General features: G+C 43.2%; 1 protein-coding gene across 2 annotated transcripts; it reads left to right on the top strand.

The window, feature by feature from the left end:
- The first annotated feature begins 1,520 nt into the window (after nucleotides 1–1,520).
- Nucleotides 1,521–11,691, top strand: LOC134025237 (gamma-aminobutyric acid receptor subunit rho-2-like). 2 transcript variants are annotated; one of them, XM_062468132.1, is made up of 9 exons: nucleotides 1,521–1,910; nucleotides 2,816–2,919; nucleotides 6,886–6,953; nucleotides 8,091–8,314; nucleotides 8,472–8,554; nucleotides 8,631–8,771; nucleotides 8,973–9,125; nucleotides 9,225–9,433; nucleotides 10,082–11,688. In XM_062468132.1, the coding sequence occupies exons 1-9, from the start codon at nucleotides 1,789–1,791 to the stop codon at nucleotides 10,385–10,387; spliced, it is 1,410 nt and encodes a 469-aa protein (XP_062324116.1). In that variant the 5' UTR covers nucleotides 1,521–1,788; the 3' UTR covers nucleotides 10,388–11,688. The 2 variants fall into 2 exon arrangements, with proteins under 2 accessions (XP_062324116.1, XP_062324117.1); XM_062468133.1 differs by lacking the exon at nucleotides 1,521–1,910 and adding an exon at nucleotides 2,387–2,539 and having other exon boundaries at nucleotides 10,082–11,691.
- The last annotated feature ends 1,947 nt before the right edge of the window (nucleotides 11,692–13,638 follow it).

The raw sequence follows: 13,638 nt of genomic DNA, 5'->3' as shown, positions 1-13,638 counted from the left end.
CCTCCCTCCCCTCCTACCCCTCATACCCCTCCCCTCCTACCCCTCATACCCCTCCCCTCCTACCCCTCATACCCCTCCCCTCCTACCCCTCATACCCCTCCCCTCCTACCCCTCATACCCCTCCCCTCCTACCCCTCCCCCCTCCCCTCCTACCCCTCATACCCCTCCCCTCCTACCCCTCATACCCCTCCCCTCCTACCCCTCATACCCCTCCCCTCCTACCCCTCCCCCCCCCCCTCCTACCCCTCCCCCCCCCCCTCCTACCCCTAGCTGGACAAACTGTGACGCCCAGGGACCTGGATATGCGTGGACGTCAGCTCTGTGTACTGGGGGCTCCTGCTGGCCTGGTGGGGTGCTCTCCCCAGGACAGACGACTGGGTTCACAGTCAGGGTGTCCTGCATTCCTGCGGAGGTCACGGTCGACTCACCACAACACCTCCCCAGGGGTTATAACTGCTCTCTGTATAATGTGTTTTTAAGGTGAGAGTCTGGTGTCCAAACTCAACGTCAACAAACAAAGACTTCCTTTTGGTTTTTATTTCATCTTAGTTTTTGGGTTTGTTGCTCGCTTTCAATATTTAAAGTCAATGGTTTTAACTCGTCTAAACTATGAAGGCTTGTGTTGGTCTCTGATACTTTATGTAATTGTTCCATTTGAAGTAAAATGCCAACCTGCACATTAGTTATCATAGCGTCCTGTGACAGCCATTTTGAAAACCTGAGATTGCTTACAGTTCCAGCTTTCCTGCTTTTATAAGTATTTAGTTTATCGATGATGCAGATGTCTGTAGAGCAAGGGAAAGCTGGCTTGGTTGAACTCAGGTCCTGTACACAGTGTGACAGATGAATGCGCTGTTATCTTTCTGTCTGGGAGCTGATGCAGGACTTGTGTGGGTGGAGACATCGTTCTCGAGGAGCATTTTTGGACCAGAACAGATAAGTTCTCTCGTAGTACTGTTCTCATGACGTTCATGGTCACTGTGATCGGATAGACTACCTCAGGGTGGAATGAGTCCAATGACCAAGAACCATATTGTTTTTAAGATAATATAATCCATCTGTTCACATCCTCAGTTACTATGGCTAAACCCTAAATATGGACACTGTAATGGAAATAAATCCTTTGAATAAAATTACTGATACTTTGTTAGTGTTGTGTCACTCTTAATAAGTAAACTTAATAAGTAAACTCTTAAGTGGTCTCTCAGTTCTCTGAAATTCTCTCATTTTTAGTTTATTTGAGCAAGAATTTGCAGTGGTTAGTTAACAATCAACAGTATGTTGCCAGGAAGCCTGCCTGACTTAATATATTATTTAACCTAACATTAATCTACCAAATCTGATCTTCAATTGTACTAGATTCTATTCTGAAAACTGGAAATAAAAATACCACCAGCTTTAGATCATATAAAATGAGACAACAAGCAGAATATCCTTATATTTTTACGAAAGAGTAGGCCTGTAGACAGCTGAGTAAATATAAGAACGTGTTACGTCAGTTTATCGAGGATGCCCTGGTTGCGGTCACACTAATCTGGAGCTGCGCGGAGCCGTGGTCCAGAGCGTAAAAACCTCTGGAGCCAGTAGACCAATCGGCCGGCGAGACAAACCGCTCTGCCGCGTTATCAGTCATTGGTCTCTAATCAGCCGACTCAGTTCATCATTACAATGCTCGCCGTCAAAGACGTTGTGCTTCTTGCTAAAAGATGGTACAATGCTCAAATCGTTGCGGACGTGGACTAAAGGAGCTTCTCCACTCATCAAAGGACTTTAAAGTTTGAACACATAATGCCATATTATACAAGGTTCTTGTTTGTACTCTTCTGCTTGATCCTTGTCGGAGAGTGCCGGAAACATAAAAGTAGGAAAAGGCGGTGGTCTGGAACTGTGGAATCTCAAAAACATGGCACGTAAGTACCCGCATTCACGTGTAGAATGTTATTTCTGTCAGAAAAGCAATATGGTTAACTGCTTTTCAGTCTACTTTAAATTACGCGACCTTGCCTTGGTGAAATCTGCGTTTATCGATCCGTGCGTAACGTGTGTTTGTTGCAATTCAACGCAAACATTCATTGTTATACGTTTACTTGTAGTCGACTTTTTATGCATGTGGACATTTTGATCATATTATTAATGATACTCTCGTGTGTGCTTGTTTTCCGTTTTACATCGAATGCGCAACAGGGATTGAGCCGCGCGTAAAAGGTCTAGGGCGCACATTTTGCACATTGTGCATTCCAAGCGTCTAACGGACAGTATAGGTGAACATCCATACATTTCTGCTCGCTAGGATGCGGTGTCTCGCTGCCGGTTATTCGGTTGGGTCATAAAACATTTAAGGTAACCTCTTTGTTTAGGTCAACAGTCTAATACATGCGCAAACATGATGCTCCCCGCGTGCTGTTCAACTACACACAGCTGCCCCTCATCAATCTGCTGCTGTTTTAATCAAAATGTTGTTTCATCATTGAGCTTTCATTACACCATGCCTGGTTCATGCAATGACGGATTGTAGAGGATGACCCTCGGGTTAAATGAGGTAAATTCAAGGGTACACACCTACCTAAGAACTCATGCATACGTTTAGTAACCAGACAGTATAACTGCCGATTTAGTTAACTAGCCTATGTCACAAACGCACACACAGACATAGGCTACCCATGCACACGTACACACAACACATACAAGTGAATTTTTCTTCTGAACATTGCTGCATTAACAAATATATATTTTATCACTTTTTTTTGTAATATTTTGTAACATCACATTTCAACATTTTCTGTAAGCCCTCATTGGTGACTCCTCTCCATTGCAGTCCCCTCAAAAAGTTGGTCGATGGAACTAAAACTCGTAAGGTGAAGACAGACCACCTGCTACGTGTGGATGATCATGATTTCACCATGAGACCAGCATTTGCAGGTAAGCTCTAACAGTCATCATCTGAATCCTGAATTTTTCTGGGATTTTTTTCCTTGTCTTCCCTGCGGGTTTAGGTTGGTTGAGGGGCAGTTCTATGGGCGTATGTGAAGCCCTCTGAGACATGCTTGCGTGTAAAAAGGGCTATACAAATAAATGTTGATTTGAATCCAGTCAGCGTCCAGGCCATGTTCATACTGGGCAGTAGCTGTACCCTTTAGAGGTCTCTATCCTGTAAAGTCTCCTGGAGCTCTTGTGTTCAGACCAGAAGGCATGCACTTGTAACAGACGTGGTGAGTCAGAGGTCCCAGGATCGAGCACCGGAGAGAGGAAGGATCAGGAGGAGTGGGCGCCTCTCTCCTGTTACATGTGCTCAGCATCTCCCTCCTGTTACATGTGCTCAGCATCTCTCTCCTGTTACATGTGCTCAGCATCTCTCTCCTGTTACATGTGCTCAGCATCCCTCTCCTGTTACATGTGCTCAGCATCCCCCCTGTTACATGTGCTCAGCATCTCCCCCCTGTTACATGTGCTCAGCATCTCCCCCCTGTTACATGTGCTCAGCATCTCCCCCCTGTTACATGTGCTCAGCATCTCCCCCCTGTTACATGTGCTCAGCATCTCCCCCCTGTTACATGTGCTCAGCATCTCCCCCCTGTTACATGTGCTCAGCATCTCCCCCCTGTTACATGTGCTCAGCATCTCTCTCCTGTTACATGTGCTCAGCATCCCCCCTGTTACATGTGCTCAGCATCTCTCTCCTGTTACATGTGCTCAGCATCTCTCTCCTGTTACATGTGCTCAGCATCTCTCTCCTGTTACATGTGCTCAGCATCTCCCCCCTGTTACATGTGCTCAGCATCTCCCCCCTGTTACATGTGCTCAGCATCCCCCCTGTTACATGTGCTCAGCATCTCCCCCCTGTTACATGTGCTCAGCATCTCTCTCCTGTTACATGTGCTCAGCATCTCCCTCCTGTTACATGTGCTCAGCATCTCTCTCCTGTTACATGTGCTCAGCATGTCCCCCCCCTGTAAAGTCTCCTGGAGCTCTGTGTTCAGACCATGTGCTCAGCATGTCTACCCTGTTACATGTGCTCAGCCTCTAGCATCTCCATAGTTTGTCAGTCTCTTAGTTATCTTTGAGCAGTTGAAACATTCATCAAACAGTCCGGTGGTGATGGTTGCTACGGCCTGCAAGACTGGGGTTGTTTATCTCTGGATTTACTTTAGTGGGAAGACATGTCAGACTAAGATGATTGCTGTGAATGAGCCTATGTGAAGCCTATATTCATATTACCCGTGTGACTAAAACCATGAACTAACTATATGGGACATGAATAAAAAAACAACAATTGATGATAACCCAGTAATATTCTATGTACATTTCACATTAATGCCATGGGTAGATCTCCCCAAATGTGTAAGAAATGCTTATTGTGTAAACAACATGCCTAAAGGGATACCTCCTGTTGAATAAAATAGGTTTACTAAGCTTCAGCAGACAACAGAGTCCGGGACAAAGCATGCCTGCTTGTGAGGACCCATGTCTGTGTTGTGTTGTTCGAAAGTGGGACACCCCATCGTGTGTCCTGGAATAGAAACGCCTTCCAGATTGTTCTTGCCTGTCTTATTCATACGTTATGAAATGCTGACTTGTGTAAGCTTCGCCTCGCCTCCCAAACTGTCTGAATTAATTTGGGTGTCGCAGTGTGTCTTCCCAGCTTCAAAAGGAGGGCCCAGGCGGTGTTGCTAATGAAAGCCTCTTACACAAACGCTGCCTGCTAGCTGGAGAGACTTTATCACAGACGGCCTTGTGACGTGCCAACAGGGGGCTTCAACACAGGCGGGTGATCAGTCCAAATAGAATCAGGCAAATCCTACCGGTGAATTCCGGCATTGTCCAATTGTGTATATCATAGCCACAGCTACTTTCTGGAGAGTCCTTATCACAACGTGCATGTGGTGTTTGCGGAGGGGAAAAAACCTGTTTCCTGTAGGACTGTGTTCTTTCATGTGTATGGTATCCGTGGCTGTTGCAGAGACAGTGTGAGGTTTGCATGTTCAACAGGCCCAGCTCTTCCCTGTAGTAAAGGCCTTGACGGTAACAATATTTTCACATTCTCAGGATGAAGCTTCATGCAATTCGATGTGGACAACGGCCAATATTCTGTTGGCGCTTCTTAACAAATCAACATTCTCTGCATAAGGCTTCAAATAAACAAAAAACGATCTCCTCAGCTTTAGAAGTCACCTGAGGAGAGTAGAAAGGCCTTAATCATATTTGCATAATAGAGAGCACCCCCCCGCCCCCCATCTAGCTCCTGTGATTTCCAAGAACATGGACCCCATGGGATTTCCCTCTGGAGGGACCAGCTGTGTCTAATGCATGGGCCTAGCTGGCCCTAATCTGGACAGTGCTAACCAATGGTGGATTTAGAGTTGCTAATCCAAGAACAGGAGAGCACCCCAACACTGCTGGGGGAAATGGACAAGGAGCTTTTTTTCCTCCTTACAATAGATCTGTTGAGACATTCACTAACACACCTGCAGCTCTTAGTTGCATGTGACCAGGGAAGTTTGGATTTCTGTATATTAAAGGTGTAAAGGAACTCTTTGTGACATACTTTCAGATCTTGTAAAACTTTCCATGACGGGTTCTTTTCAATATTCAGTGACTGTTTTAGAGGAGGTTCGGCGTGTGTCTAACCTTGGCGTGTGTGTGTGTGTGTGTAGACATGCTTACTAATGAGTCACTAGGACTCATGGAATGTTATCATGATCGAGTAAATCATCTTTTCTGGGACAATTTGTGGGTACTGTACATTCACTAGCCACACACAAACTGGTCCGGTGGGTTGTTTATCCACAGTCTGAAACCAATGCAGCTCAACTGTGATGACATGTTGATGTGTTTGGTGTTTGGAGGTTCAGTGAGGTGGCTACAGAACGTTATTTCAAACTGGCTGGATGAACACTGGGCAACACTGCATTTTCTGCTGATTTAACATTGCTTGCCAGCCAAGTAGACTACAGTAAAGAACTACACTATAGGGGGATGGAAGGAAATATAGAATATTTGCGTGACTCTCAAATTAATGAGTCACGCAAACATCGAAAACTATAGTGATTTAAAATACGCCTGTACTTTAAAATGGCAAAACGAAAGATTATCCTGACAAAAAACAAAACTTGTGTGCATTCCGGATATTTTCTTCATCAGAATAAACAATCCGGAAAAGTGACCAACTACGTCTATAAGAGTGTGTGCGCGTTTATGTATGTGTGCATATCTGTGTGCGTGCGTTTGTGTGTGTTTATGTAAAGTAGGCTATATATTACTGTATTTGCGTGCGTGATCTTAGGCGGGTGCAGCCTAGCCAACGCGCCCTCCTGTGCACCGGTCCGCCAGCAGCAGATGGACAGAACCAGTAATCACTGAATGTAATAGAAATCTTTTCTTAAATAACAGCCCAATCCCCGCTCTAATCTGGAGGTAGGGCCGCTGCTGGCTGGTGACAGGTGTGTCATCCAGTTGTCCTACTAAAGTAGTCAGAGATCGGATAGATGACATATGGTGTGAGGGCAGGACAAGGGAGCACACAGCTGGCACAAGGCGATGAGTTAATATCCTGGCTTCCAGGTAATAGCTTTGCCACGAGTTATGCAACAGGACCAGGCACTGCTGCAGAGCAGATTAACTATAGCAGACGATATGGCGGCTACCAATACGTAGGCTAATATATACGAAACCACAAGGTGCGAGTAAATATTTCAATTGGATGAGATGGAAAATAAACATGACCTGAACTTTCAAATATAACTGTAATCCTCATCAATCATCTGGATGCTGAATCAAAGGATATGAGACCATTTGTGTCGGTTTTACCCTGAGGTTCCATAGAAATGGGGTGAGGATTATAATAGATTATAATGTTCTATGGTTCATATTGTGAATGTTTCTTTCCAGGCCCGGCTGTTCCGGTAGGTGTCGATGTGCAGGTGGAGAGTTTGGACAGTATATCAGAGGTTGACATGGTAAGCAGTGCTGACAACGATATCTGAGCACAATTTGTTTAGTAATGACTGTAAAACAATAGTGTCACTTTAATGCTTCGGGCAAAGCTTTCACTTCATACAGCAACACCCTAAATATGATTAACAAGGACAAAGTTATTACCAGGTTTGTTTTCTGCTCACCAACTTGACAGGCCTCGCAAGAGATGAGGAAAAAAGGCATGATAAAAAATGTCAGATCAAGGGTCTATATTTTGATACTTCCTTATCTAACACTTCCTTGTGAAGCAAAGATGAATATATTCACTTCATCATTCTCAGTTATCTCTAAATTACACAGTGAGGGTATAAATTGATTTTTGTGCCAGACCAAGGCTCAAGTATATTTTTTGTAGTAATGTAATTAAGTAGTCGTTCTGTTCTAAGATGTAATTTGGACGGTAAAATCCCGATGTTGTTCCCTTTATATGGGAAGACGACCAAGTATTACATTTAGTTTAAATCTCAGTACATAAAACAGACACGCAAACAAATGTTTTTTTTTTAAATATTTTTAGTCCTGGTGTGATTTGATAGTGCCAGAACATTGAATCACAGTACAGCCAAAAAAACAATGACTTTCTCAAATGAAAAGTATATGATTATTACAGTGTCTGCATTTGTACAAAAGTGCCCAAAATGTATCTTTTACTACAATCTTATGCAACAATAACAGTGCTTGTGAGCACCCATCTTTGGAGCCATTATTCCAAGCAGATTGGGTATTTTATTTTAGATTATGTAATAATGTGAGCTGAATGGGTCAGAGGATGATCTTTTGTTATCACGATGACAAAGGAGAGGATGTAGTAGGCAGTGCAGTCATAGCAGGACAGGTCAGGGAGAGGAGGAGGGGATATGACAGTGGCCAATGCAAATAATGCATCCACCATCATTATATACCTCGTGAGATGACAACACTGCTGTGTTGTGTATCAAACATAGGACATGTGTTTAATCGTTAACACACCATGTAATCCATAGGCAGACACACCCTGATAATCCCAGCATACAATCAATGGATGTAAACAGAGTGTAAACAGCAAAAGATGGAGCTTTAAAAAGGAAGAGATTCAGCATGAGGATTTGCTGTGTTCTTTCCCCTCTGTCCTCCCCCAGGACTTCACCATGACCCTGTATCTGAGACACTACTGGAAGGATGAGCGCCTGTCTTTCCCCAGCTCCACCAATAAGAGCATGACATTCGACGGGCGCTTGGTGAAGAAGATCTGGGTGCCTGATGTGTTTTTCGTCCACTCCAAGAGGTCTTTCATCCATGACACCACCACTGAGAACATCATGCTGAGGGTTTTCCCTGACGGACATGTTCTCTACAGCCTGAGGTGAGGAGGATGATCTTTGACCTTCACAGTTCCCTGGAGTATGGTGCTCTGTCCACAGTAGTGGACTGGAGGGAAATGTGCCCAGCAGCCTTTTCTTGTAGTCTGTATAATAATGTAACGTTTCATGTTTTTCTGATTATTTTTTTTCTATCCCCAGGGTCACAGTGACTGCAGCCTGTAACATGGACTTCAGTCGTTTTCCACTGGACTCCCAAACCTGTACTTTGGAGCTGGAAAGTTGTGAGTTATCAACAACTGCTCTCTGCGTCCGGTTGGCATGAAGGGATTGTGACGGTTTTGAAACGTTTGTCCTCAGACGCTTACACGGATGAGGACCTCATGCTGTACTGGAAAAGCGGGGATGAGTCCCTAAGCACGGACGACAGAATCTCCCTCTCCCAGTTCCTCATCCAGAAGTTTCACACTTCCTCTAGACTGGCTTTCTACAGCAGCACAGGTATATGCTCAAGTCAATAAAGGATTCTGCCTCAATCCTGTAAAAGAGAGTTAAACATTTTTTTTTTATTGTAGCGTATCCTTGTGTCTACAATATACACCAGACTCGTCTGTCAAAAATGATTTGCATCATGCAAAACTAATGCATTATGTTACTGACTGTGAGGGGATTTCTTGTCTCCATCTCCTCTCTTCCCCCCAGGCTGGTACAACCGTCTGTACATCAACTTCACCCTGCGGCGCCACATCTTCTTCTTCCTGCTCCAGACCTACTTTCCTGCCACCCTGATGGTCATGCTGTCCTGGGTGTCTTTCTGGATCGATAGACGGGCTGTACCTGCCAGAGTCTCATTAGGTACGCTAGCCCATACCTATCCCACGCTGACGTTGTTGTTTATCTCTTTGCCTGTGAGGCCTACGGTGCTTGAATGACATGCTGGCCTGTGCCTTCCAGGTATCACCACGGTGCTCACCATGTCCACCATCATCACTGGAGTGAACGCGTCCATGCCCAGAGTCTCCTACATCAAAGCTGTGGACATTTACCTCTGGGTCAGTTTTGTGTTTGTGTTCCTGTCGGTGTTGGAATACGCCGCCGTGAACTACCTGACGACGGTGAGAGACGGGAAAGATCGGAAGCTCAGGGAGAAGGCAAGAGAGCAGGTGAGTAGTCATGGTTACACTGTCATGACTATGCTGGGGATTATTGATCATGGCTTGTTCATGCTAATGACAGAGATGATCTCTTCTGAGTCCATGACATGCTCTGATCTGGGGGGTGTTCCATCAACGTCGCTAACGCAAGTTGCGCTTACACGAATAAGTCTCACTTGGGTAAACGTCAACTTAGACTTAAGCCTCAAGCCGTTCCACTAACAGGCAACGCTAATTCAAGCAAGACCTCCATAAGCTTCGACTATGAAGTAAACATGTAAATCATTCATGTCTGCACTTCAAAAAGTCTGAATTTACGTTTCCTAACACGGACTAAAGTGCTTTGCGCGCAGGAATTTACTCTATGGAACTGTCTTTTGAGATTCTGTTTCCGCCTGTTTGAAATTATTTGCAAAACATTTTAGTTTAGCTTGACTTTTAGCCTGACACGGATCAGGCTAGTTCCGAAGTATAAGTTACCTTGGTTACGCAGCTAGAATTAAAATAAGCCACCTTAATGGAACGGAACTCTCGCTAAAGTAAGTGAGACTTGGCGAAATAAGTCTCGCTTTTACTTAATCGACGTTGATGGAACACCCCTGTTCTGTCTGTGTTTACATTTCTCTCTGTCTCTCTCTCTTCTCCCCCGCCCCCCAGGCCCTGCCATGTACCTGTGGCATGTCCCACACCAGGACCATGATGCTGGATGGGACCTACAGTGAGGCAGACACCAACAGCCTGGCAGGCTACACCCGGGCTCCCATGGTGCCCGAGGACCCTCCAGAGAAGCAGGAGCGCATGGTCGTCCACCTCTCCCTGGACAGCGAGTCCACAGGAACCAAGAAGAAGAGAAGAGGTTTCCGGATCATCCAGAACACTCACGCTATAGACACATACTCGCGCATGATCTTCCCTGGCGCCTACATTATCTTTAACTTAATCTACTGGTCTGTGTACTGCTGAGATCCCGTCTCATCCAGATAAACTACTGTTTTTGTTTGTTTTTATGAACCCTGAGCTGAGCAGTCGGGGCTCTTGTACAGGAGGGGTTTTGAACACCAGCTTTCTGTACGGCATATTTTCATACTCTGTGTCCCCACTGTACCACATGACATGCAGGTCCATGCAACAGACTCTTTTAATATAATCGTAATTTTCTCTCCTATATTTTATCATAGTGATACTGTCAAACCGGAAAGTATGTGTCTACATTGCAGACACTTTGTAAATGTAAATGTTGGAGCGGACTATTTTAGAGTAATTAAAGGCATCCTTTAACATGAGAATCGGATGATTGCTATATTGAGCATGTGGATTGACCATGTGGATTGGAAGGAGAGTATAAATATTCATGGAATACAAGGGTAGTTTGCTGTAATAATGTATTGAACAGTGTTTCTATTTGTTATAATCTATCTGCTCTAGCAACCCACTCACAAATGTGAAATTACATTATGCACTAGGACAGTGCATAATGTATATACAAAAAAATTTGCAGCAAAGGACTTGCAGCAGAACAAAATTGTCTAACATTTTCAAGAATTAATTTGTTTTTATCTCATATTTATTTATATATATTTATTACTTTTAGTGCACTGATAGATATGCCATTTTACCTTAAGTTGGAAAGAGGATGAAACCTGATGGAACATGTTTACTGTGACAGTTACTTGTCTGAAAAGATGTGATAATCTATTGGTAACATCATAATGGCGGCATTACCAATGTGAAGTTTATTGTGATCTGATGTTTTTTGGGACAGATTGTGATGCTGAGAAAGGGTTTTAAAGTCATAATAAAGCTTTATCAGTAATCTAACAAATGTGAACAGCCTTAAAGTCATCTGTGGTTTTATACAGCCTATGAGGGTGTATATTTTTAGTTTGTTGATTTCTTGGATTATCTGACTGCTTATTCTTTTGTAGTATTTCTCGATACATCGTTCCATTCAGACAGTATTAGTGCAAATTATAAATAATGTAGTAGTTAGCCTCAAGCATGTTCTGGATTGAGCAGGTGATGTCACTCTTTAGAATGTGCAACGTTACTTCGTCACTGTTGCTGTGGTCTGCTCATGTAAGCGTGTGGAAATCAACTTAGTCAAACCACCTCAGAAAGACATGCTAGCTGTACCAGCTTCCGAACCAACACAGACCATTGTTGTTTCTTTACAAAATGTTCAGAATGTATGCTTCTGAAGCAGATTTTCAAAATAAAAGCTTTTTTTAAAGCATGTACTGTATAAATGTGTTTGAGAGTGATTTATGAGCGTTTTTAGTCGTGCTATGTGAAGAATGTTTGAAGCTGGAGGATCTTTCTGAATGTTTTATTTCCGAGCGTATAGAGAAAGCTTCAGAGAGGGTATGACTGAGAAAGAACTATGGATTTCACAGACTACCTTCCTGTGTGACATGTGTCACCTCTAAACTGTGTCAACAAAACAACACTTGAATTTATTATATATATTTTCCAAGAACCTGCTGAACCTTTCCAGAAACTAAACAGTTTTTCTCCAATACACACACACACTCCCTACACACACACCACTTCTTGAGTGTATTTGTTCCAACTGACCTTAACACTGCCGGCTTCTTGTCCGTGAGTGCACGTGACTCCAGAGTATGTATTTACATTTAGTCATTTAGCAGACAGTCTTATCCAGAGCGACTTACAGTAAGTACAGGGAGTAGGGTGAAGTGCCTTGCCCAAGGTCAACGTCATTGGCACGGCCGGGAATCGAACCAGCGACCTTCTGATTACTAGCCTGATTCTCTAACCGCTCAGCCACCTGACTCCACTGATGTATTGTATGACTCAGTTACTGTAGTATGAGGATGTTGTTGAAGCAAACTGGGTGTCAGATGATAGGATTCTCTTCACTTATATTTCAGAAGATAAACTATCAACTCTGTTCAATAGCTCATCCTCACCCCCCCCCCTCTCTCTCTCTCTCTCTCCCTCTGCTTAGTCAATACAATTGTACTATACAAGTTATCCAACTTTATGAAATCAGATTAAGTGTGCTTTACTGTAATCAAATGGCAACATATACACTCATTTGATCCCTTGATAGGAGTTTCTACAGAATCCAAGACACAGAGTATTGGAATTTTTTGTGTGACATATTCACACTGATATGTAGCCTTCTATATTCAACTGAAACATTATCATCAGTTGACAGTTGGTTAGTACAGATTAACTTCTAATGAAGAGAGATTGAAAAAAAAAAGCTTTATGTAATGTCATGGAGTTGGCTTTGCATCAAGTGCAGCAATCTTCCACCCACCAAATCCAGATTAATTCTGTGTGGGGAAAAGTGATTGAGAGGTGGGGGAAAAATCTGTGAGTGCTAAAGAAAAACGATCACATTTCATATGACCCTGTTCTTTAAAAAGGTCTTTGACAGAGGAAAACGCTATATTAGTGGATCCTAAATCTTTATTTGACTTGGACACAGTAGACCTTCAATGCACATATATGATGTTAAGGTTATGAATGAAGATACTGTATGACACATAGCCACTGGTCTTGTTCTGTTTAATATACAAAGGTAAAACTCACCTGAAATGTCAAGAACACCATGGGCCTTAAAACATTTGACTCTGAACATCTCGGCTGATCCACATGCCTCTGACTATTCAGCCATTCGATCCAATAGATGATGCTGCCATCTGTTGGATGTAAGGGTGTAGCGAAGGGACCTGCAAAAGAGTAACCCACGTTTCATATTTGGAGCTAAGCAAACACATGATTATGAGGGGCTGTTTAGGAAATAATTCAGACTGTCCTTTCACAAACTCATATGAAACACGTGAAACGTTCACACACATTCATACTACTGAAAACTCACATCCACACGTGAAATGCTTTTTTTTGTTGGTTTTGAATTCACCTCTTTAAAATTGAAATATGAATTCATGTTAAAAAAAAAATTGGCTCAAAATATTCAAGGTTCGGAAATTCTGGTTGCTCAAACAGTAAAATTCAGATCCCCCAAAAATGTATAGACAAAAATTCAGATTGCAACATCCGGGATATCGGAGCAAAATAGATTTAAACTAGAACAAAAAAATATATAGTATATATAATATATAGAAAAGGTCAAGAAATCAGGGTTCTGGAATGTGATCGAGTGCGAGGATTTTCACTGCGGTAATGCCTGGTAGGTTAGGCTACTCAGACAGGTCGAAAACAACAGCCTTCTGATCCATAAT

This window comes from Osmerus eperlanus, chromosome 8 (genome assembly GCF_963692335.1).
Source record: "Osmerus eperlanus chromosome 8, fOsmEpe2.1, whole genome shotgun sequence".
NCBI classification, from domain to species: Eukaryota; Metazoa; Chordata; class Actinopteri; order Osmeriformes; family Osmeridae; genus Osmerus; species Osmerus eperlanus.
Note: the sequence above shows the minus strand (reverse complement) of the source record. Positions and strands in the feature narration are given on the sequence as shown.